Source organism: Miscanthus floridulus, chromosome 7 (assembly GCF_019320115.1).
Source record: "Miscanthus floridulus cultivar M001 chromosome 7, ASM1932011v1, whole genome shotgun sequence".
NCBI lineage: Eukaryota > Viridiplantae > Streptophyta > Magnoliopsida > Poales > Poaceae > Miscanthus > Miscanthus floridulus.
This window is the reverse complement of record NC_089586.1, coordinates 14,511,708-14,537,429: the sequence shown is the minus strand read 5'-3', so window position 1 is coordinate 14,537,429 and position 25,722 is coordinate 14,511,708. Positions and strand designations below refer to the sequence as shown.

General features: G+C 45.3%; 3 protein-coding genes and 1 pseudogene across 3 annotated transcripts; 2 read left to right on the top strand and 2 right to left on the bottom strand.

Annotated features, from left to right (window-relative positions):
* Positions 1–2,365: 2,365 nt before the first annotated feature.
* LOC136465119 (receptor like protein 22-like) lies at positions 2,366–14,758 on the bottom strand. Its single transcript, XM_066463981.1, has 3 exons — positions 13,051–14,758; positions 8,087–9,896; positions 2,366–2,384 (listed from the first exon to the last, which is right to left on the bottom strand). The coding sequence occupies exons 1-3, from the start codon at positions 14,744–14,746 to the stop codon at positions 2,366–2,368; spliced, it is 3,525 nt and encodes a 1,174-aa protein (XP_066320078.1). The 5' UTR covers positions 14,747–14,758.
* On the top strand, positions 2,432–7,192 carry LOC136466573 (3-isopropylmalate dehydratase large subunit, chloroplastic-like). The gene is made up of 14 exons (XM_066465017.1): positions 2,432–2,597; positions 2,683–2,808; positions 2,917–3,240; positions 3,381–3,449; positions 3,541–3,657; positions 4,089–4,163; positions 4,252–4,329; positions 4,411–4,506; positions 4,681–4,730; positions 5,399–5,453; positions 5,540–5,671; positions 5,774–5,821; positions 5,913–6,071; positions 6,691–7,192. The coding sequence occupies exons 1-14, from the start codon at positions 2,544–2,546 to the stop codon at positions 6,829–6,831; spliced, it is 1,524 nt and encodes a 507-aa protein (XP_066321114.1). The 5' UTR covers positions 2,432–2,543; the 3' UTR covers positions 6,832–7,192.
* A 1,611-nt stretch (positions 14,759–16,369) lies between the features above and the next one.
* LOC136465117 (uncharacterized) lies at positions 16,370–22,108 on the bottom strand (annotated as a pseudogene).
* A 144-nt stretch (positions 22,109–22,252) lies between these two features.
* On the top strand, positions 22,253–23,294 carry LOC136465116 (uncharacterized). The gene is made up of 2 exons (XM_066463979.1): positions 22,253–22,258; positions 22,830–23,294. Exons 1-2 carry the CDS (start codon positions 22,253–22,255, stop codon positions 23,292–23,294), a joined length of 471 nt encoding a protein of 156 aa, XP_066320076.1.
* The last annotated feature ends 2,428 nt before the right edge of the window (positions 23,295–25,722 follow it).

The window sequence follows — 25,722 nt, the reverse complement described above, 5'->3', positions numbered from 1 at the left end:
GAGCTCGACGCTGCCCAACTCGACGCCGAGCTCTGCCGACCCCTCCTGCATGTCAATGGGCCGAGTCCCATATCTCGGCATTGCGCTATTAGGCCCAATGCTTGACGTGAGGTCAAAAGATGCCGATATGCCCTACCTCGGCGTGCGGTCAAAAGGCAACGACCCACAGAGCTCAGCGCTGCCCGACTCGACGTCGAGCTCCGCCAACCCCCAACCTGCATGTCAATGGGCTAAGGCCCATATCTTGGCATTGCGCTGCTGGGCCCAACGCTCGGCGCTCAAAGACTCATCGCCGAGAACTAAGCCGTGTTGCGTTGGTGGGCCCAACGGTTGGCACTCAAGCACTGACCGCCGAGGCCCAGCTGCCGGCGTGGCCCGACTCAGCATCGAGCCATCATCCGCTTCGCTCTGCTGGGCCAACCATCAGCTGGGCCCAAACCTCGGCACACAACGATTCAACGCTGAGCCCCAATCTAAAAGAGGCGTCTGGTCTCTTCCAAGGCCCCCCTTCCTCATTCCAATCCCCATCGCACCACGCCTAGGGTTTTGGGTCGCCGCTAGCCACCACGCTACGTCGTCAGCGGTGCACCGATGCCCCACACCGCCGCCGTCACCAGTGTGAGCAACCGACTTGCTCTACCATGAGCAGTGCACCCCCGCCACACACCACCGCCGTGAGCCACATCGGCAGCCACCATGCTCCGCCGTCAGCGGAGCACCCACGCCATGTATCGCCGTCGTACAGCCATGCCAGTAGCCGCCTTCGCCCCTTATCCTCGTCTCCGCTCTGTGCTCTTGCCTTGACCATGCCGCTAGCAGCTCGATGTCATTGCTTTCTCTCCCGATCCGGTACGTACACTACTTTTGCTCGTTCAATTTTTCTTCCCTCTTGCAGATCTAGACTGTTCTCAAATTGTGAACTCTAACATTTTCTTCCCTCTTCCGTCTGGCTATCCAGACAACTCTGGCACCATCATCAACAACTTCCTGCTCACCGTCGGAAGCTACTAGGCAGAAGTTGCATGCAAAACGTGCGTAGCGAACAAGCAAGACAGGTTTACTGTGATGCACATTCCATCATGTCGTATTTTTAGTGATGTCCCGCTGGCCTTAGCTATGTGAAAACTTTTGCATCATATTCCATCATATTCTAACCACGGCGCCGAGCTGCCTGTAAACTCAGCGTCAGCAACGATGGCGTCGAGTCTAGAGTGAAAAATTTTCAAAAAAAAACTAAAAAATAAAAAATTCGGGCGGCCTCGCTGCTGTCACCGCGGCGTCGGCCGAGGCGCGTGCGCAGTTCACCTACATCATTCACCTGTGACCTGGCCATCCGGCGCTGTCCGTCGCGCGCCAACGGTGACGGCGAGGCGGTCCTCCGCCGCCTCCTTCCGCGCCGAGGCCGTGCGTGCTCTACTCCTACCAGCACGTTGCCACGGGCATCGCCGCGGGGCTCACGCCCGAGCATGCCTTTCACGCCGCGGCCCGGGAGGGCGTCCTGGCCATATGTACCTCGACCAGGCGCGGCAGCTGCACATCACCCGCGCTGGCTGCCGAGCTGCCGGACGCCCTCCGCGGATCCGTGCATGAGAGCGTGCAGGCGCAGCCACGCAGCGCAGGCCACCGCGCAGTCCAAATGGCTTCACCTTGGGCTCCGGTGTCCTAAAGTGGGCCGTTTGCGTCGTTGCGCTGGGCTGAGCTTCAGTGGGCTGCCAAATTAGCATACGTGGGAAGAAGAGAACGCAAGTGAGTGGACATGGACCACGTGCGCGTATTCATCCACGGGCTGGCAAGACAAAATGAGCAAGCGTAGCGGCCAAGTTTGCAAATGCTGCTTGCTTCTCCAGTAGTTTTGTCCAAGTTTGCAAATGCCAATCGGGGAGAGTAGTGGCCAAGGAACCATGAGTTCCAAAAGATGAACCAAATAATTAGCTAGCAAAAGAGAACACATGGCTGTTAGCAATAGCTGAGTAGATTTGTTCTTTTTTTTTGTTAAGGTAGTTCTGATGAAATTTGGAACGGGTTGACAAAATTATTACTCTATATATAACAAGTCATAAATTATAGGTCACTATGTAAGTTTATCCTCGACAATCAGTAAAATCATACACATGTTTCTAGTACAAAGTCCATGCCCGGATTATGCTGTTTTGTAACAATTGGTAAATATTGGAATATAAACAGTGAAGCTCAACGATTTTGAAGATCTTTTTTATTTATACTCAAATGTGCTTTTGGAGGGAGGAAACCCTCCAAGTAAATGCCATTTTTTTCCATGTCATGTCAAAGCTAGCCTAAACAGCTCATAGCTCAATGGGTCATATACCGACATCAAAGCCGTGCTCATTTTGCAAACCCATTCACCTCAGCTCTTTCCCCACCGTTATATATTGGTCCCACTCGCAGTCGCAGCTACCACCGCCTCGTGTGCTCGCCCACTTCCCACCTCACCCGGTGACCCTCACGGGCCCACACGCCGCACCATCCCGCCCCAATCCCTCCCTCTCTCTCGCTTGACCCGGCCGACCGCGCGCCGCCACGCCATGGCTTCCTCCATCTCCACCGCCGCCAAGGCCTCCGCGGCCTTCGCCCACAAGGTCCGTCCTCTCCCCCCTTTTCTCTCTCCCTCCTCGCCCGCTCGCGCCCCGTTACTGACCGGCCCCCTTCCCTTTCCCGTCCCAGAAGGAGCTGGCCGCGCCGGCGCCGTCGCAGCACCGCGCGGGCTCGAGCCGCCGGACCAAGCCGTGCCGCGTGCGCGCCGTCGCCTCGCCCGCGCGCGCCCCCCGCGCCCCGTCGTCCACCGGCTCGGTACGCCCCCCTCTCCTCCCTGAATCCCGAACTGCTGTCGCTGTCGCCGCGTTCGATTCACACACACACGAACTCGCGCGGCCGCCCCGCCCGCCTGCCCCTCTCCAGGTGAAGAGCGCGATGACGATGACGGAGAAGATCCTGGCGCGGGCGTCGGAGCGCGCGGCGCTGGAGCCCGGGGAGAACGTGTGGGTGGACGTCGACGTGCTCATGACGCACGACGTCTGCGGGCCCGGCACCATCGGCATCTTCAAGAACGAGTTCGGGGAGGACGCCAAGGTCTGGGACCGCGAGAAGGTCGTCATCATCCCGGACCACTACATCTTCACCAGCGACGAGCGCGCCAACCGCAATGTCGATATCATCAGGGACTTCTGTGTGGAGCAGAACATCAAGTACTTCTATGACATCAAGGACCTCAGCAATTTCAAGGTATGCCTCCCACTCCTTTGCTTCTCGGTTCATTTCAATTCATTCATATCTTAGCTTCTCTGCCTCATAGTACTAAAGTTTAGGTTCCTTCTAGTTTTTTCACCCTTCCGGAACAGTTTACATTTCAGAGTTGTTTGCAGGCTAATCCAGACTACAAAGGCGTCTGCCACGTCGCACTTGCTCAGGAAGGCCACTGCCGACCAGGCGAGGTACCTTGCTGTTTTTCAAGTATACAGGTCACCTGTGATTGTACAACATCAGCATGTTGGGGAGCGCTAACCTGCTCCAATTGCTGTCTAGGTTCTCCTGGGTACTGATTCTCATACATGCAATGCTGGAGCCTTCGGTCAATTTGCAACCGGAATTGGAAACACCGATGCAGGTTTTGTGTTGGGCACTGGAAAAGCTCTTCTCAAGGTATGCCCATGGTTCTTGTTACTCTCCGAAGGTAAAATTTTGAAATCAGTCTTACAGAACCAAAATCATAAAAGAAAAGAAAATAAAAGAAAAAAAGACAGGGTATACGCAAACTGAACTGTACCTCTATTTCTTCTATCGGTCAGGAGAGTGACAATTTTTTTATATATTACAAATCAAAGTTCAAGATAGATGAGAATCAATAAAATATTATTGTTGTTACACTGACTTGCATTTCATCAAAGGATAACAATAATAGAAATATTGAGTATTGTATCCAGTATTTCAGTTAGCACTACTTATGCATCAGTTATATTTATCTTATCGCATTGTCATATATTGTGGATACTGGATACTGGATACGCTTCACAGCTTCAGTCAACTCCAGAAAAAGAATACAGTGTTTTGATCTGTTTTAATGTTCATTTCAGGTGCCCCCTACTATCAGGTTTGTATTAGACGGAGAAATGCCGCCTTATTTACTTGCGAAGGATCTGATTTTGCAAGTAAGCTTACAAGCTGTGCTAAATTTGTTCCTTTCTTAGGATCTACCTGTAATCGGGACTTCTTATTCTTGTTAATTGCTACTTACAGATTATTGGTGAGATTTCAGTATCTGGTGCAACCTACAAATCAATGGAGTTTGTTGGATCAACTGTAGAAAGTCTAACTGTGCGTTTCCTGCTCAAGATTATCTTAATTAATTGCCACACTTCGTAACATTGAACTTAGTCCTTTTCACACACTTGCTAGATGGAAGAGCGTATGACACTATGCAACATGGTTATTGAAGCTGGTGGAAAGAACGGTGTTGTGCCTGCTGATGAAACTACATTTAAATACCTTGAGGCACAAAACTAGTCCCCTTGAAATGCTCATAATAAAGCTGGACCAATATGCTTTTCTTTCATAACATTCCAATAACTTTGAGAGAGTGCTCAGAACAATTTGCAAAAATGAGCTTCTACTGTTTAGTTTGTAGAATAGTTCTGACATCATTGTTGTTATGCTGGTATACTGCAGGGTAAGACATCAATTGATTATGAACCTGTCTACAGTGATGCTCAGGCCAGGTGACTATAGGCTGTCCCTGCTTTTCTTGACCTTTAGCTCATGTTATGTATGCATCTATGTGCATGTTTTCAGTTTTAAAGTTATTTGCCTTACAGATCACGAGTCCTTGTTAGACAACATCAAACTTCGAAAGTAAATGGATAAAAGATACACCACTAGTTTTTCCATATTCTCTTATCTCTTGTCTTTAAAAGTTGATTATGTTATGCACATACAAGAAGTACAATTTGTTGTCTAATTCTTTCCTTCCAGACATTTGGCTCTGTAGTCTCTGTGTGATCATCTTTTTTTTGAGCGAGAATACAGCAGGGGAAGCCCCCACTGTAAGATTTTTTTTATTAAATAAAAAAGAGGAAAAAGGAACAAGCCTGTACAACTATACAACAGACACCAAAACAGAAAGAGCAACAGGTCTAAGGATGATGGAAGAAGAAGAAACTAAGCTAGGGAGTCTATACAAAGAGAGAGCCGGTCGTTTAGCATCACTGAATCTCAAAGCTTGCAGTTTAGCTTCCTCCATGAATAGCCTCTTCCAAGAACTAAAGGAGGGACATCCTCTATCAAAGATGAAGTCATTTCTTTGCTTCCAAATTTGCCTCTGTGTGATCATCTGATACGGCTTGCGCATGATTTATTGCTTATTTTATTTGATTGCCTTTGTTCCCAGATTTTTTAGTGACTACCGTTTCGATGTATCAAAACTGGAGCCAGTAGTTGCCAAGGTTTGTTGATGTAGTATTTTGCAATCTTCATCTTTTGTTGATTTTCCTATAGAAACGAAGCAATAATAACTGTCTTGAATCTGCAGCCACATTCGCCCGACAACCGTGCTCTAGCAAGAGAATGCAAGGATGTCAAGATCGACCGAGTCTATATTGGTTCTTGCACTGGTGGTAAGACTGAGGACTTCCTTGCTGCTGCAAAGGTGTTCTTAGCCTCGGTAAGAAGCTTGAATCCTATCATGGTGTACGTACTTGTTATCTTTCAGACCTCCTATCCCATGGCTACTTGACTTACTGGAAACTTTTTCTTTTTAATCCAGGGAAAGAAGGTTAAAGTTCCCACATTTCTTGTCCCTGCTACACAAAAGGTGACATTTAGAATAAAAATATTCCAATGTGATCACCATGTAGAGTGTAGACTTGTTCATAATTTGGAAATATTGTGATAAATCTCTGCAGGTGTGGATGGACGTATATAGCCTCCCTGTACCAGGATCTGGTGGCAAAACTTGCTCCCAGATATTTGAGGAGGCTGGTTGTGATACACCAGCAAGTCCTAGCTGTGGTGCTTGTTTGGGTGGCCCTCGTGATACATATGCACGGATGAATGAACCTATGGTAAGTATCACATGCAAATCTAGAAGCATTTCTATATAATAGGCATGGTACTTAGTATATACCTAGGGTGGGGAACTATGGTTCTAGTGCACAAATTAGTATGTTGCTATGTTATCTTAACTATTGAATGATAAAGCTCTGCCTGTTACCTTAAAAAGCAAAGAACTATCAAATGATAAAATATATCTTGTGCACATACAAATTTCACACTCTGACTGGCTAACTGATGCGCAAATTATGCTTACTTGGGTACATAACTGTACCTCCATCTCAGTTATGTGCTAGGTTGCTGTTCTAATGTTGTTACTGAATAGTTATGGCTGTAATCACTAAACAATAATGCACCCTGTGCAGATTTAGCACTAGCACCTTCTTATTACTACTAGACCCCTCCGCCCTCCTGTTGGGGGATGCATATTCTTTTTCCTTTCTTTTTTTTTCTCTACGTGTATAGATGCTATCAATGCCAGTTGAAACTACAAGTATTGTAGAATTTTTTGTCATTGATTGAAGTCCTTCAGTCTGTGAAGGAAAACAAGTACTCTGAAATTCTAGTATGTTGACATGTGCGGCTTTGATGAGATGAATTTAACATATGGATCTGGTAACCTGGATGCAGGTCTGCGTGTCCACTACGAACAGGAACTTCCCAGGCAGGATGGGGCACAAGGAAGGGCAGATCTACCTGGCGTCCTCCTACACCGCCGCCGCCTCGGCCCTGACGGGGTACGTCACGGACCCCAGGGACTTCCTCATGTAACCATCTTGAAACAACAGAGATCATGATGTAACACAGTTACACAGTGCGTGTAGGCTGTACTGCGGTTTTTTTATATATATATAATGTACTGCTGTTTTTCGTGTTGAACCTTAGTTTAGGCATGTCTTTCGTTGAGGAATAAACTGCATGTCGGGAGGTTCGCATGTAAGGTTTTTCATTATTACAGTGTACTACCAAGAATATACTTGACTGTTTCAAGGAAAATACATTCTTGTGGTTCATACAAAAGGTAGTTCCTAGACTCCCTACTTCTTACAAAAGGCCTGTTGAGAGATCTTGTGGTTCACACTGGATGCTTTTCTTACAATGAATATGAGAAAGAAGCTCAACTGATCTTTCATATTCTGCATGTCAGTGCTCTGTACTAGGTGCGAATGTCATATTGTGAGTATTAATAATCAACCCATATAAATGACAGAATCTATAGCCTAGTTGGAAGGCTAATATATACACTCCATACATCATGTTACTCATGAGAAGAAAGGAAAACATGCGCCTTCATCCAGGAGCAGGATCCCCTGGGGAATCCTGCTGGGGTTTTGCAGTATGTCATGCTTCCCACGGAACCCACTTCTATCTTGCAAGCCATTGCAATTCTACTAGTAGCATACTTTTTTTTTTTGGAAAGTACTAGCTAGTAGCATAATCTTGACTGACATTCACAGATGATATAGCGTACTCTCGTCTGGGTGTCACCACAAGCCTAATGACACACCCGGGATATATACTTCCTCATCAATCCTAATTATATATACCTCTTGTTACCGTATTTGGTGAGTGGTATGCAGGCCCAATCTGCCATCAATGTAAAGGAACATGGGAAAGGAAACACATGCATTTAGTTTATAATAGGTTTGATTTAGAGCAAAAGTCACTGACAAAGTAGCAGTTTCTTGGACATTGACAAAATGTGTACTTGTCATCTACATGACACCACTTTGATGAGCAATGATCACTGATAACATATAGTAACAAGACCAGCAAGTACTAGTAAGCCAAGGTGCCAAACAAACCTAGGTTCCACAAGATTACATACACAAAACAACTAACACTTATCTTGATGTGCTAAGGATAGCCTAAACCATACTGTATAATTAGGTACCGTAGAATATGCAGTACCACCAAGTTGTTTGTGCATGACATATTGCACCTCCTTTATAGCAATCAGGCACCTTCAAGTCAACATAGAATCCTGAAAATATGGAACCACCTGCTGATCCAATAATCCAGTTTCAATAGAATAGCTGCTGCAAATCCCACTCCAAAGCCCACACCAACAAAGAGAAACAAAACAACATCGACACCATGAGAGGAGTTTTTCAGATGTGTTTCACTTGGAATATCCGAAGGGCCACATTTTTTGGATAGAGGGGGTCCACAGAGTCCTGCATTGCCATCAAATGAGCTCTCATGGAACGTCTCGAATTGACGTGATTGTGGTATCCTTCCATCCAATTGGTTATTGCTCAAATTCAAGATGCTAAGGAAGGTGAGATCAGTTAGCTCTTGTGGAATCTCACCTGATAACATGTTTGAAGACAAGTCCAGGGATTCCAAAGCAATTATGCTGCCAAGTTGGGGTGGAATTTCTCCCGTGAAGGCATTGTGAGACATGTTAAGTACATGTAGTGAAACTAGATTTCCAATCGACATAGGAACACTACCTTCTAGTGCATTATCTGATAGGTCTATTGATGTTAAGGTAGTTAAGATCCTTTCAAAGCTCATGGTGAACCCTTTGTATGATATTGTGATAGAGTCTTGGTAAAGTACTCCTATGTTTGAATGATATATGATATCTCCACTATTGTTATCCTGCCTCATTGATTTCAAATTTTCAAACCATTGCGGATGCAATTTTCCAGAGAAATTGTTTGAGGCCAGATCAATGATTTGCAAGCTTGAGAAGTGTCGTCCTCTGTATTTTTCATCTTCAAGATGACCTATTGAACCATGGAACTTGTTGGATCTCAAGATAAGGACACGAAGATTCAAAAGGCCCCCTAGCCAGGATGGAAAAGTGTCTGTAATTTGATTCCTTCCGAGGTCAAGAACCTCTAAGTCAGTGCATTTAGAGAGTGTCCTTGGAAGCTGACCTTCCATCTTATTGCCATTCAAATTTATTGTCTGGATAGGACATCCAATTGAAATATTGGAAGGTAGCATCCCTTTGAATTGATTCTCCCTCAAATTTATTATGCTCAGACTATTTTCCATCAAGCATCGTGGTAATAGTCCACTAAAGTTGTTATACGATAAGTCAAGGACTTCCAAAGGTGAATGGCAAATTGAACGTGGCAAATAACCACTTATATTATTGTGTGACAACATAAGATACGCAGTGGAGCTAAGGTATAACGTGAAGTTTGGAAGAAGGGAAGAGAAACTATTATTTGAATAATCCAATATTTCAGCTGATGAGTATGGCATAGGAATCAACCCCTGAAGCCTGTTGGAGCTAAGATTGAAACTATAATAGACGGTGTTACTGAATGGGACAACATATGAATTGAGTTCCATACCAGTGAACATGTTGTCTGCAAGACTTATCCACATGGGGTCATAATTCCATCTCTCCCATATCCAACTTGGTATATCCCCGCTGATTTTATTACTTGAAAGGTCTAGATAACTCATGTGCTTGGCATGCATTATTAACTTTGGTATTTTTATCATATTGCAACTAGCAAGACCTAGCTCCACAAGCTGATAGGGATAGGTGGATAAAGAATTATTAATGCCTTCCCCTTCTATTACAGTCAGCTTATTGTATGATAGAAATAAAGAAGTGAGGTTCTTCCCCCATAGTGACGCAAGATCCACTGAGCCCATTAAGTTGTTGCCCTCAATATTGAGATCCTTCAAATTTGGGAGTACCAACAATGACTGGGGGATTTGCCGTGTCAGATTATTCATTTCCAAGTATACACTCTTCAAGCATGAAGATGCAGCATCGAATTCATTTATGGGACCAGAAAGTTGGTTTTCTGAAAGATCTAAGTAGCCTAGAGCTGGAAGAGTGAAAAGAGATGTTGGGATTTCTCCTGCACAAAGAAAATAAATTTAGTTACACCGTGGATTTCTAAATACTTTTTATAAGTATACACCTAAATAAATCTATAACTAAGTTATATATGATCCAATGAGTATGAAATTTTTACTACAGTTCAAGCATACAATAATTAGCCCAACATAAAAATTTCACCACAATTGGATTATAGAACTGCAGCTATGAATTAATTATAGAAAAACATAGATCTAAAGCAATAACAAAAAAAATTATACTAAAGCATATCATATTATATGTTCAATGTGTAGATATACTCATGTGGAGTCCAACAAAATTATAATTTTTTTATTTTATGATTTTTCTGTAATTTATTATGATTTTTTCAAAGATTCGGCTGAAATAAATAAAAAAGAAAAAGATAAAACCACATTTGAAAACCGCTTATAACGGGTCAAGGAGGTAAAACGAATGGTTTTAAAAGTTCAGGGAGGTGGTTTATCCGGTTTTAGAGCATCTCCAAGAGTTGCCTAAATCCATTCCTTATCCTTGGTTTTTAGGAAGATGAGAAAAAATCTCTCTCCAACAACTCCTAATCCATCGTCCTAATCTTTTAGAACTTGAGAAAAGTCATCATGTTCCGCGTAAAGTTACGCGCTTCCGAGTCACGCGTATCTTCTCTCACCCAACGTGTTTGTCGGCCAATCTAAAGGTGGAAGGGCGTGGAAAGAATAAAGAGTAGAAAAGGGTTCCAGATGCAAATGTACATGAGAGAAAGAATATATAAAAGTGGTTATGATAATTTAGAAATAGTATAAGATTCCTGATGTAAAATTGTCTTCTGTATTTTAGGAGTGGATTATTAGAAACTTTTGGAGATGGCCTTCTTTATTCTTTTTAATACTTTTTTAGGAGTTGTAAAACTCCATGTTTTTAGAAAGAAAATATTATGTACTCTTGTAGAACGTGGAATTTTTCCCTTCGAAAAAAACATGAGGATAATGAAGGAGACCAACACTGAACTATGGGCCCAGATTTCCCGCCTTTCATTTTCCTTTTTTTCTTCTAATATTTCAATTAATTATTAACCATTTAGATGTTTTATGTATTTTATAGACCAAAGGCTAAGATTTATTTAAAATATTAGCTCCCATGAGGTATTGGGAATATATTCGGTATATTTTTTATTTGATTTTCAAAATGATACTGACCGATGTTTCTAATTCGGGTTTTTAAAGATCTGGAACCATTCGACGTATATATTAGTAAAAAGAGGAGAATTGATCCTGTTTATAAAAGAAACCGGGCCTGGAAATCGTCCAACAAAGGACCTCAGCCTTATCTCGAAAGCTTAGATCAACCACGAGACAAAAACATCGTCAAAGCACCAAACAGCTACGACGCACGGTCAAATACGAAGTCTACCACTAAGATCCTTGTTCTATCCACTGTCCACGACTAATCACAACTATGAGTCATCGTTGTTGAGCTCATTGACACCTTAACACAGTAGCTCCAACTTCTCAACAAGATGTAATTAGGTGCCACCACCAGCCGAGGAACTAAGCACGATGCAAGATGTACAAGACGATGCCACCATCGCCAGCCCACAAATAGGTTAGGTTTTCACCTATTGAAACTCAGCAGGGTTGGGCAGGGTGGATGCCTCCGAGGAGGAAGCGGCGCCCAGTCGCCGTCCGAGCTTTCAACCTGATCTCAACCTACCAACCCCCGTAGAACGCAGCTGAGGCACAGCAGCGAGGCTGCGCACCAACTCAACGGAAGACTGAGTGCAAGACAGAGCAGGGGCACGAAGAACTAAATGGAGACCACGAAATTGACGCGAGCTGCTCGGTCTCACTGCCGGATAAACAGCACCACCTGCAGGAGTAAGCAGCACCACCATGCTTCTCCGGCTTCTTATAAGATCCGGCCACCAACACGCAGATCTGGCCTCCAACGCCACACCATCCAGATCCACGTCACCATTTCAAGCCTCATCGGTTGGCCGAGTCATCGACCACCGCGCTCACCATGTGTTGCTGGCCAACTCGCGCACAACCCGCTTGCTGCTGCGCTGCCGCGTCTAGAGCTCGCAAGCAAGGCACGGGCACGCCGCCCGCGCGATCTCTGCGTCGCCACCCATGCGGGTTCTGTGGCTCGAGCTCCACCGCTGCTGCCCAGGCCGATATTGCCGGAATCAAGCTCCAACCCACCGGATATGGCCGCCCCTCGCAGATCCGGCCGGGGGAAAAGTGGATCCACCCGCCGGAGCCAAAAGAGCCGCCACCACTGTCACTGGAGCTTGCTTGGACCTCAACTTTGCAGGAGGAAAAAGCACGAGCCTCTGGGGACCCGACCCGCTTGGGCGGCAGCGAGGCAGGGGGGGGGGGGGGTGATGTGGGCACCAGCGCTGGGGATTGAGGGCTAGTTTGGATGCCAAAATTTTTGGCAAAACACTACTGTAGCGTTTTCGTTATTATTTGGTAATTAGTGTTCAATCTAATTAGGTTTAAAAGATTCGTCTCGTATATTTCGTCTAAACTGTGTAATTAGTTTTATTTTTTATTTATATTTAATACTTCATGCATGCCTTCAAAGATTCGATGTGACGAGGAATCTTGAAAAATTTGGTATTTTGGGGTGCAACTAAACAGGGTGTGAGGTTTCCGCCCCAAGGAGGAGCGATGCGGGGGCCAGTTTGTCCTAATTCGGTTTCTAGGTTGAAAAATTGAACTGGCCTAATAAATTAACTGCATGGTTATTTGCATCACAGAAGGAATCATTTTGGACCAACCCCCAAAAAATTATGCAATAGCTATACCATAACCCCTTGAATCCCTTCCACTTTGCAATCACCGTAGCACATAATGCATTGCCCCTCCAAGGAGATACTATGCTTGCATAAGGAATTACATTCTACGCAAAACAATGAATGATGCACATTGAAATTTAGTCCTAGTTTATCCTTTCACACTCAAACCTATTCAATATAAATTTCATAAGGTTTGGTTTTAAACAACCAAATTTCTACATCAATGCACTGGCTCTATTACTGTAGTTCAATACAAGATCAGAAGAATCAGTATAGGAAACACAAACAAAAAGAGCAATTTAGGAGTTCCAAATAGTACGGAGTGAGCTTTTATTTACAAAAACTAGGTGTAAATGAGCGAGTGAGCTAACCGTACCGCTGAGATGATTTCCGTGAAGCCGCAGCTCAGTCAACTGAGTCAAATTAGCAATTGTACTTGGTATTCTGCCAGAAAGACCCATAGAATGTAGTACAAGTGATTCCAGCTTCTTCAGTGCGCCAACTTCATGTGGTATTGGGCCTATTGGCCGAGAACTCCAACAATTCAGGATGTGCAATCTTTCCAAGTTAGTCATATTCCCAATAGCAGATGGAATAGCAAAGAAGCTATCATAGCACTCGATTTTGAGAAATTTTAGGTCTATAATATTGGTAATTGATGATAATGTTTGTGTTGTCAGGTTGCTCTCAGAAATGACTAAACTTGTTAAGTTTTTGAGATTTCCAATGGATGAAGGTATTGTCATGGACAAGTCGCAGGAGTCGAACTCCAAGCTTCTCAGGTTCTTGATGCCTCCAAACCAAGAAAAGAGTGACTCCAATTGTCTCGGTGAATCTAGTTGTGTCACGAACAATCTGCGCAAGGATGCAAGCATACCAAATGCATAGAGGAAATCCGTGGAAATAATTTTTCCATCAATAGACAATTCTGTTAATGCCTTGAAACCACAATAGCTTGATTTAACATAGGTAATGTTGGTCCAGTCTATCCATAGTGTTTCTAAAGAAGCTGCATTAGAAAAGTTTGGTAGGTGGCCTGAGAGATCTGGATTCCAGGACAAGTCGAGTACCCTTAGATTTTTTGATAGAAACGTTCCTCGAGGAAACCACCCTTGGAGATTAATACAAGAAAGTTGGAGCACTCTTAAATTGGGAAAATTCATGAGAAACTCAGGAAATGGACCGGGGGTGATACCATCATTCCCACTGAGGTTGATCACTGCCAGAGACTTCAACCTTGAGAGAGAGCTATCAATATTACCTTGGAGGTCACAGTACCCCAAGCTAAGAACCCGCAGATGTGGCACAGATTTAGCTAGAGCTTTGAAGCAATCTTGTACAGATGAAGATATACTCACAAGATCAAGGTAAAGCTCTGTCAAATTGCTCAGATTCGCCACTATGTTGAGGAAATAGGGTACCGAGAGGCCATAATTAGGTGCAACGGAGATGGCATCGATATCATAGTCGTCTTCTGCGTCTTCAATATCATTAGAACGATACGAAATGTCCAAGGAGATAAGGTTTGTGAGTTTGCTAATGCCAATAGGTACCTGACCGCTGATTCCTGAACTGGAGAGGTTGAGGTGCCTGAGCAAAACGAGCCTCTCCAAACCAACTGATGGGATGTCGTATCCCCTAAAATTGTTCATGCTCAGGTCGAGCATCCTGAGGGAGGTGAGATTAAACAGCACGGGGTGAATTCCATCACTGTTCAATCGAAACCCACTGAGGTCGAGAGCTGTGACGACATGATGGCCTGAGGAGGAGTTGCTGCAGCCGACGCCCTCCCAGAGACAGCAGTCCGTGCCAGGTTTCCACGACGGAAGAGTGGTGGTGGACTCCAAGTCATATGGGAACCTTCCGTTTGGGTGGAAGCTGAAAGACTGCTTGAGTGTAAGCAGAGTGTTTGCCTGATCTGGACGGCATAGCCAAGGAGCAGAGTGGTGGCGAGTGAGGTTGGCATGCCCGTGAGGATGGACACCGGAGGCGGAGGCGGCATGTGTGTGGAAGTGGAGGAGCTGTACGAGACAGAGCAGCAATGGCGTCCAACCAATGCAACTGGAAGCCATTTTTGCATGCTAGGCTACTGTCTGGCTGGTAACACAAGGATGGCATATTTGCATTTGTAATTGAAGTTGACAGTCTTGTTCAAGTTTCCAAGTCATCGTCGGTCATCGCACGCGCATTACACCCACAATGGCATGCTGCACATTCATGTGCGTGGTGGATCGTGAACTGAAAGCACTCCACTAGTGTATTACGTTCTCTTTGTTTAATTTCACTCTGTGGAAACAGTAGAATGACCACATTAACATTAGTCATCACTCCATGCACGGCCCCTTTCCTTTTCTTCATAAGGTCCTAATCGGCGGCTAGTTTCGGGCACCGAGTCAAAGTCTTGTTTTCTCTTTTCATACACAGAGGAACTATCATATCTGTTGCCTTTTCCCGCTTCTAAATTCACAATAATACTCCGTAGTTGTCTCAACGCCTCTGATGTTTTTTTTCAAAAAGCTTATGGCGGACGGGCTTACACCGAATAATGGTGCCAGACCTAATTTTGACCGACTATTCCCTAACTTGACATACTTATCTCAGAAGCTGCAAATCTATATCTATATGTATACATATACATGTATATCTATACTTTCTATGTTTAAGTCTTTATTTAAGAGCAAACTTTTTTTTATTCCCTCTCACTCTCTCCCCCTGTCCGTTCACAACTCTTCGTCGCCGCTTACTCTTACCTTTCTTGTTTTGAGTTTGGAGCTACAAAACTAGTGCTGGCCCTAGGGGTAGGACACGAGGTGCGACGGCCGTGGGCCCAAGCGGAGGAGGGGCCTAAGCCCAGGTATACAAACCCCAGGTCATATAGTTCATTCGGCATTAGCAAACGAATGAGAAGAGAGACATAAAACAGGTCAGGCTGCCCAAAAAGACAACATCGATATTTCTTTCCTAGTTTTCTTTCCCCACGGCCCTCGGGTAGAGAGGAGGCGAGGAGTCACGCTGCACACAGCACACTCTGATCGTGAGTTCGCGACGTGCGTCTTACACACGCGGAGCTGGCGAGCCGCGCCGCCACGAAGAGCTAGACTACCGGAGACACGGACATGGCGCACGAGGACGGCGACCAGGCAGGGCTCCACGACGACAATCTCTTGATTCTTAGCTTCTTACGAATTGCGACCACCGAACAGTTGTTTAGGCCCAAGGTATTTTTTTCTTTTTATTTTTAATCCAAATTAATTATTTGTATAATATTCTAGACTTAATACTTTGTACCCATATAGTCATATTTTTCTTTTAATTTAGGTGTCAGAATTTTAGAATGTTACCTAAGAAACATTTGTCATGGGTGAGAAAAGAAAACGAATATATTGTTTTTTTAATCTATATTGTTCCTCCATAATTATTATACATCTACAAATATATTGCTTAATCTACATTGTTCCTCGATAATTATCAGACATGTTAATTTTTTTTCTCGAATACGCAAAAGATTTGCGTATCATTGTAATTAAGAAGAGGAAGAGTTTAACCATACATACAACACGCTTCTAATGAGCACCCTAGGATGTCTTACAGTTATGACTGGACCTTCCTAGCAGACTATTTCAAACTTCGATATTACATAAAAGTAACAACCGAACTACGAGCAGCGCAGTAACCTACGGAGCTGGGCGTCTCCGCTAGCGGCCGCGCGACTCTGCTCCGTCATTCGAGAAGAGCCTTCTACCAGTCGTAGCATTGGTCGCCGGGAACAGCACGTCCAGTGCTTCCATTTCGCTCGACGTCAAGTTCCTTGCGAAAAAGTCGTCGTAAGCTCTCTTGGACGCGGATGAGATTGGACCTGCCGGCGGTGCAAAGCCCATCCTCCGCATGAGGAGCACCTCGCCCCGCTTGGAGATCGGAATGTGCGCCAGTGGCTGAGTGACAATCCGTCTGCTCCGTTTTGGCATGGGTTGCCTTATGGTCGCCACCTTCTGCCTGGGTGGGCTGGCTATTAATGGCGGCATTCGCTCGAGCTGCACCTCCTCAGTGAACCGTGCGAGACGTCGGGCAGCTTCGCATGGTGTGGGCGTCGCGTCGCTGGGGGTGGTGCAACCCTCTGCGACGCTGGGTGCCCCCGCTCGTGGTGGCGTGAGTTGTGGCGGCCCCTGCACCGGTGACATCAGACATGTTAAATTAAAAATATGTTATTGAATTTGCTTTCGTTTTACAAGTAAAATTAGTGCCTACAAGATTTTATACATAGTCCAGAGGGGCCGTTGCGACGAGATCGCCAGATGACCCTAAAATCCTAGAACCGGCACTGTACAAAACCTACATCGATGCCACACCACTCATGCCATGACCTGGCTACTCGAGCCTGTTCGTGTAACCGTGTTGCGGCACACATGCCAAACTAGACCAGAGCACCTCTCTTCTAATCATCAAGGTCACATAAGCCAACTAGTGACAGATTAACCCTAGTTTCTTAAAACCACACTGTAGAAGCAAAATAAGCAAGGTCTGGAACAAAAGACAAGCACACTGTAGAAGCTAACCACAAGCTGAAAATAAAAACAAAAAACTTTTGTGTACTAAAAACAAGCTGCAAACAAAGAGGAACCAAATGCACTACTACTGGCTGACGACGTACTACAGAGCAAAAACTCGAAAGACATTCAGACAGACATACTGCTACAGCAAAAACAAGAACAAACTGAGGTGAACTAAGTACGTGGCTACGTGCTCGAATTGGCTTACAGACAGATATACTATGAGGAGCTGTACAGGATGGTCAGAGACACTGACTGTACAGTAGCTGACTGTTGGGAAGAAGGGGAGTGGCAGATAGAATTTAGAAAAGCCCTCTCCTTGAGAGAGTTTGAGTTGTGGAAGGAGCTGTTGGAGGACTTGGATGAGGTTAACTTGGAAAGCCATTCTACTGTGTGATATGGGCCTTGGAGAAGAAGGACTAATTCTCTACGAAATCCCTGTATAGATTTTTGTCTGGTGGGGGGGTTGCAAGTAGGGTGGTTGGAATCATTTGGAAATGTAAGGTTCCCTTGAAAATCATTTTTTTGTGGCAATTTTTTAACAACAAACTTCAGGTGGCCCATAGCTTGGCCAAAAGGGGTGGAACGGCAGTGACAGATGCTGTCTTTGTGGGGAGCTGGAATCAGTGAATCATATCTTTTTTGGGTGTTTAATGGCTAAACTAATTTGGGGTATTGCTAAGGAGGTGTTTCACCTTGTTACATATCCAAGATCGGTGGATCATTTTTCTGGGGTGTGGTTACAGGGCAAGGGGCTGTTACCTGTTTTTTTGACAGTCAACGGGGTGGGGGTGGGGGTGGGGGGGGGGGGTGGCGTTCCCCACCTGATTTATTTGATTAAAATGGCTCCGAACGGCCTCATAATGTACAGATATTGTTTATAGAAGCACCTAGGTGGTTACAATTTGTCTAAGCGATTAAAGCAGCCTAAGGTGCAACGTTTCAGCCCTGGCCTGTTCTAGCCATTTCTAAGATATGACACCATACGTCGGCGACTTGCTTTTCCTTTCTCGGAAGTCTGAACCTCCATTGTTTTGCAGCAATCTTGCAGTTTATTAGCACCTGATCAACCGAAGTGGATTCTTGTCTGAAGACTTTTCCATTCCTGGCCTTCCACAGGTGCCAGCAACCCAGCGCTATGAAGGCAGAGAACTCATCAGTGGGTATGCCTCCAGTCGTTGAGATGGTATGTAAGGATTGAGTTGTGAGTTGCAGCATTTCTGGTAGATGAAGCCTCTGCCAGAACATAGTCGCAATGGGGCAGCCGTTGATGATGTGCTCCGGTGTTTCGTCGGCGTCGTTACATACCTCACAGGCTTTATCATCCAGTATTCTCTTGTTTTGTAGCACCGATCGTGCATGGATTCTTCCTTGAACTAGAAGCCACATGAAAAGCTGCACTCTAGGCGGTGCATGGTTGTCCCAGACGAACTTAGCCCTAGGGTCATCCGGTTGGCCCTTAGCCTTCAGTAGTTTATAAATAGCACCACTGTCCAGCCCTGAATCTCCCTTGCTAAATAAAGATGTCCGTTGGTCCGGTGTTTGCGAAAGTGTGGTTGCCTGGATGATCTGTAGTAGGTGATGCAGGTCCAAGCATGCCCTTTGAGACAGGCGCGGTACCAGAGTCAGCTGCAGGCCGGTGTGTAACATCTGGGATACCGTAGCCTCCTTGAATGTACAATGACTGAAGAGTGCCGGGTAGGTGTCAGTAAGGGCCTCATCTCTAGTCCAAACATCAGACCAAAAGGAGCAGTTGTTTCCATCTCTGAGGGCAACCGTTGTGATAGCTTGATACAGAGGTAGAATTTGTCGAAGCACCCGCCAGTGGTCACCATGAATATCACCACTGAGCATTGCAATTGAGGCCCGTCCCTGGACCCATTGTGCCCATGCAGAAAATTCGGGGTGATGGAGCTTATGTATGAGTTTGAGCAGCAGGCATATGTTCTGTGTGTCCATGTCCTTATCCCCAGACCACCTAGGTCTCTTGGCTTGCACACATTGATCCATGCAATAAGGTAGTTTGCCGGGTTTTATTTTCCTGTTTTTTCTGCACTCCACAGAAAGGCACGTCTTCTCCTATCAAGTTGATCGATCACTGATGGAGGCAACTGCAGTGAGCTCATGAATTAGACCAGTTGAGAATCTAGAACTGAGTTAACCATCACAGCTCTACCCATAGTGTTCAGTAAGCTTGCTTGCCATGTACTAAGATATCTATCAGTCTTCTGGATATAAAGCGTGTATGCAGATAGTGGGAGCTTGTGCACCGACAGTGGCAGCCCCAGGTAAGGCTGTGGGAAGGATTCTTGCCTGCAACCCAGAACCTGAACACATTCCTGGGTTATATTGTCAGTCATATGAATTGGCACCAACGTGCTCTTGCAATAATTTATATGCAAGCCAGAGAAAGATGCAAAATCATCCAGAATGTTCTTCGGAGCAGCAACCCCAGTGGTGTTGCCTTGAAGGACGATTAACGTGTCATCCGCATATTGGAGAACTGCACATGGTAAGCCATCTTCCGATGGGTGTTTGATCTCAGAGCATCTAGCAATCATACCCTGAAGAGTCTCTGCAACCAGCAAGAACAGGTAAGGTGAAATAGGATCACCCTGACGAAGACCTCTCTTGCATGTGATCCAAGGCCCCGGGCATCCATTGACTAGCACTGCGGATTTCGAGGAGGTTAGGAGAGAACTGATCCACTGAATCCATTTGTCTGTGAATCCCCTCATGGATAGGATACTGAACAAACCATCCCAGTTCACTATGTCAAAGGCCTTAGCAAAGTCCAGTTTCAGAACTATTGCAGGTTTCTTTCTCTTGTGACACACTTGAACCAGTTCCAAAGCATATACGAAGGTATCTGAGATGGATCTTCCCTTGATGAAACCTATCTGGTTGATGTTGATTAGCTTTGGAATCTCACCCTGCAGTCTCTTGGTTAGCACTTTTGAAAGAATTTTGACGCTGCAGTTCTGTAAGCATATCGACCTAAATGAGTCAACATCCACCGCTGCCAGCTTCTTGGGTATCAACACCATATGTGATCTGTTAATCGGATCTAGGCTGATCTGTCCCCCATGAAAAGCAGACACGAAGTTCATAACCTGCACCTTTACTGTCTCCTATGCTGCTCTGTAAAAGGCCGGGCCAAAACCATCAGGTCCTAGAGCACTGTTCATGTTCATTGACAACAGAGCTGACTTTGTTTCTTGCTTAGTGAAGGGCGCTGTTATCGATCTGCTTGGTGTGCTCCTGTCTACGTAGATGTGCACCAGATTCAAGGGCACCAAGACACCAGGGACCTCGATAATGGACTTGAAGAAATCTGTCAGTGCCGCTGTCTTGCCCTCATGACTGATGACCTCTTGACCATCAACCCTCACCATTTTGATATAGTTGCTCCGCAGGCGTTGGGTTGCCTGTGCATGATGGAAGGCGGTGTTGGAGTCACATTCTTTGATTGGCCGTTGCTTACTTCTATGCTTCCAGTAGGTTGCTTTAGCTTTGAGCTGTTCCTGCAAGGTTTCTTGAGCTTGTCTGCGAGCCTGAAACTCATGTGTTGACAGTGCTCTCATCTCTTCAAAGAAATCAAAGAGTTGAATAATGAATTTGCAGTTGTGAATTAGGTAATTGGGTGCCCTTATACACCTTGACCAGACCTTCGCCATCGCACGCGTCGACTTGATGCACGAGGCCAGTTGCCCGGCGACGTCTGCTCGGTCATGCGTCTGTTGCCAACCCGCCAGGATAGTAGGAAGAAAGGATTGATTTCGAAGCCAGGCACGTTTGAAACGGAAAAAGCATGACTTAGGAAGGCTTGTGGAAAGCGACAGCAGAAGCGGAGTGTGATCCGAGGTCGGTTTAGGGAGGGAGGAAAGGCTAGTGAGTGGGAAGATCAAGTCGAGATCGTTGTTAGTGAAGACCCTGTCCAGCCATGCTAGGATAGGGTGTGGCTGGCCGTTGGTCCAGGTCTACAACCAATCAGAAAGCTCGACTTCAGACAACTGAAGGCCTTGGATGGTTTCGTTGAAAGCATTGGAGAGTGGCACACTAAACTGCCCATTGTTCTTGTCAGTGGCGCAGCGCACAAGATTGAAGTCCCCTAGGAGGATTCAGGGGCCCTGAATAAGATTCTAGGTTGTGAAGTCGCGCATACCGTGTAGGAACGGTATTGAGCCCGCTCGGTCCGATGGACTGTAAGTGTTGGTGACAGTGAAGTCGAGGTCTGAAGCATTACAGACAAAGACAGCGGTTAGAGTGTGAGGTCTGATGAAATGCCGTTTCAAAGTGAATAGGGTGGGATCCCAGGCCGTCAGAATCCCCCCTTGTGCCGTCAGCCAGCGCAAACACATAGGAAGAGGAGAAGTTGATAGGTAGGAAGGCTTTGGCTTTGTACAAGTTTATGGCGTCGAGTTTGGTCCTATTTGAAAATATTTTTTTACAAATAACCCCCTAGCGAAACATTTTCTGGAAATAGACCAAACACTCGGTGTGTTAGGACACAACGCCGTGGTCTGTGCCTCGGTGCAATGTCAGTTGACGCCGAGGTACCGCCACGTCAGCGCTGACTCTGGTCGTATTATTTACCGTGGCACTGGGGCTCGCAGAGCTCGGCGTGGGCTTAGTTAATGCCGAACCCCATACCTCGGCGTGGCCCGATTCAACGCCGTGGTCTAGGCACATAAGGCCGCACCGTGGCCCCCTCACTGGGGCCCGTAGAGCTCGGCATGGGTTTAGTTAACGCCAATCCCCATACCTCGGCGCAGCCCGATTCAATGCCGAGGTCTGGGCACATAAGGCCGTACCGCGGCCTTCTTCCTCGCTCCCTTCATTCTTCTTCTCTGTTAGTTGCGGCTCCCTGCTGTCTCTCTCTCCCATCTGCCCCCCAACAAACCCTAACTCCCAAATGCTCCTCTAGGTGGCCGGATCTCGCCTGTCGATGGTTCCCCGAGGTAACGCTCCTTCCCCTCTTCCAATCTATCCGCATAGATTTACTTGCATTGTCTCTAAAATTGTGGAACCATGGGGGTATGTTGCTATGGTATTTTTGTAGATGTATTTGTGTAATGTATGACTTAGTTTGATTTGGTAGGTCATTTGAGGTCTGTTTTTAGGTTGTTCTTGTTAAATATTGGTTAGTTTGCCTAAGAGTTGTTAAATTGGCATTAGGGTTTCATGTTGATTGGTGTAAAAATTACTATTATTGATTATTTGGTGTATGCTATAATTGTACTAGGCATCAGTGTGTTAATTAATACCTAGTGGTAAATTTAGTTAATTGATTTATTGATTTGCTTATTACTTATGTCGGATTTGTTATTAGTTCGGCTCTGATTGAATGATATTTGCTTGATATGTGACAATATTTGTTGTGTGATGGCTATAGATGGACAAATTAGTGAGGTTGCATCACGGAGGACGTGTTGTTAGGACAAGAGATGATAGTGTGAAATTTGAGGACATGTTTGAGGATGTGTTGATTTTTTTTGAGTCAACCTCTTTGACCTAGTTAGTGGACCGAGTGAAAGTAAGGCTAGGTTGGTCCGAAGGAGACGTGCATGTTCAGTTTCAAAGGGTCATAGATATTGGGTCGTCTCAGGGTCCACGCATCAAGAGGTTGCTCAAAATTACTAGCGAGTCCGAATGGAATGATTACAAGGTAGTTGTGTTGGCATCCGAAGTGCGATCTTTGGATTTGGTGATAATTAAGGAGTATGTCATAGGAATTGAGAACATTGAAGCATGCCCATCGCTCACAGATCACATAGAGAATGGTCCTTCAGTAGAAGAAGAAATAGTTCTCACACAACCAACCTACGGCGTCAGAGATGATCACGAGAACACGGTAGCCGATGGTGATGAGAATCATGATAGTGATGATGATGATGAGTCTTATGGAGTTGGTGAGGGAGAAGAAGGTTTGGATGACGCTAGCGGAGATGAATTAATTGATGATGATCTTAGTGACGAAGCTGATCTTAGTTGTGAAGATGAGTTTGGCGATGCCAGGGCTAGGAACCAGTTTGATATGGAGGTAGCTGGAGATGATGAAACCTTTGTATAGGAATTAGCTGAAGACTCTAACAACGATCGTCTATTTGTCATCTTAATGATAGGGAAATAGAGATATTTAGGAGGGTGTTGCCTGGGAGGGATCCACTAGTTCCTGATTTCAAGGACCTAAGCCAAGGGCATAGGGCAGTAGCTGATGGAGGTCCAAGTGATACAACAGTACCTGATGTTAGCGGTTGCAACATCATAAGGAAGGGCATTTTGTTTGGTACCATAGATCACTTGAAATCATGGTTGCAAGAGTACTCCATTGTTCACAACCGTCCATATAGGGTCATCAATTCGTGCAAGGATTCTAGGTACACTGTTGCTTGTGAAGAACAAAATTGCGGGTGGAGAGTATGCTCTAGAAAAACAAAGGCAGGCACATGGAAGATTACTTCACTAAAGCAACCACATGTTTGTGCAACGGCTGAGGCAGAAGAAAACCATTTGCAACTGAATTCTAGGTTCATCGCAAGGCAATTATGTGTCGTGGTGATGCATTTGCCAACCATTACGGTGTTCACATTGGTTGAGATCATCTTCCTACGTTACAATTACTATGTCAAGTATGGAAAAGCATGGAGGGCAAAGCAACGTGCACTTGAACTTATCTTTGGAGATTGGGAACAAGCGTATGAGCGTCTTCCTATAATGTTGAACGCAATGAAAGTTGTAAATCTCGGGATGCACTTTGAGTATTTGCCTAAGGAGGGTGAAATGAGGAATGGGAGGCAAGTTTTTGGTTGGGCATTCTGGGCTTTTGGCCAGAGCATCGAAGCATTCAAGCATTGTAGGCCTATCGTCTCAATTGATGGCACGTTTCTTACAGGAAAATTTAAAGGCACAATGCTTATATGTATTGGAACTGATTTAGAACACCAACTTGTTCCATTGTCCTTTGCGATTATTCGGAAGGAGGACACGAATAGCTAGTGTTGGTTCCTCAGACTAGTAAGACAAGTGGTTATTGGGCTGGGGCATGATGTTTGTGTCATATCAGACAGGCATGCTGGCATTCTATGCTCTGTTCGCTTGAGCTTATCAAGCCAGAATCAGCCAGCCAGAAAACAGTGTTTTTCTCTCACAAATCAGCCATTCAAATCAGCTGGAGCCAAAATAAGTCCTGCCGAACAGACCCCTAAATGTTGTACAAGAAGAAATGCCCGGTTATGGCCAAATACATCACCGGTGGTGCACGAGACACCTTGCTCAGAATCTTATAAGGCATGATGGCACAAAGGACAACTTTAAGTTATTTGAGGAGGTTTGCAGGCAGCTTGAGGTTAAGTTATTCAATGAGAAGCTAGACGCCCTGAAGTTAGCCACAAATGCTAGTGGAAGATAGTTCGTCGCTGAGTTGATGCCGTCGTGTGGCAGAACCGCCCGAAATAGCACACTTACAGAGGCGCTCGTCTTCCATTAGACACTAAGCACCCTGAAAGTGGGTTACCTCTAGCGGTTCCGTCAGGCACACCCCATGGGAGAACTCGAATAATCCATATTTTTCATCTAGGATCCAATAATGAGAACGAGTTCACAATACTTAGTCCATTCCATACAACAAGAGTTCTTGGAAATAAATTATTACAATACCAGAGTTCAGAGTGCGGAAATTAAACAGCGGAATTAAAATAAACATCTAGCGATAAGATATAGGGATCCTTCTGTGCCCACCAGAAGAATCCTCCACTCAAAAGCCATCCTTAAGCTGCACCTGCAATAGGGGTAAATAAACCCTGAGTACACAATGTACTCACAAGACTTACCTGACTAGTGGGAATAGTTTCCTGATTCCAAAGGATATGATAGGCTTTATGGCTTGCTGGTTTTCTTTTAGCGGAAAGCATTACTAATAGTAAATCCTTATGTTTGTATTTTATTAGCATTCAGGATTAGTGCATTAGCTAACCATTCTATGTAAGCACCTGTTCAACTTTCAAGCATGAGTTGAGTAATCAGATCCATTCTTCACCTTTCATCTTCCAGTTCTTACTACAATGCTAGATCATAGTCATGCCGTACCACATCACGTGGCGATTCACGAACCAATGTATCCTAGCTAGGTACCCTAAAACACATACCCTACTTGTACCCCAGGCACAAGCGATACCAACCCACTACCCTCTTGTCACGGGGTCTAGGTCCCCGTCCAAACTTGGACTCCAAGCCCCCGCTTCTGAGTCCCGGACTCAGTGCGGTGCTTAGACCTCCACCATCCCCACCTCCGATCAGTCAGTCTGGAAAGAGCCAGAACCCATGATAAGAGAGCAATGAGCCTTCCCATGATCATACACAAGTATGTGTTCAGGATAATAAGTCTGTGACCTAACTACCATCCATTGCAACGAACGGTCCTTAACCGACACGGACAGAGAAAATAGTGCAACCCAGTTATGCCCCGTTGGCCGTGGAACACAACCCGTTACACCCACCGA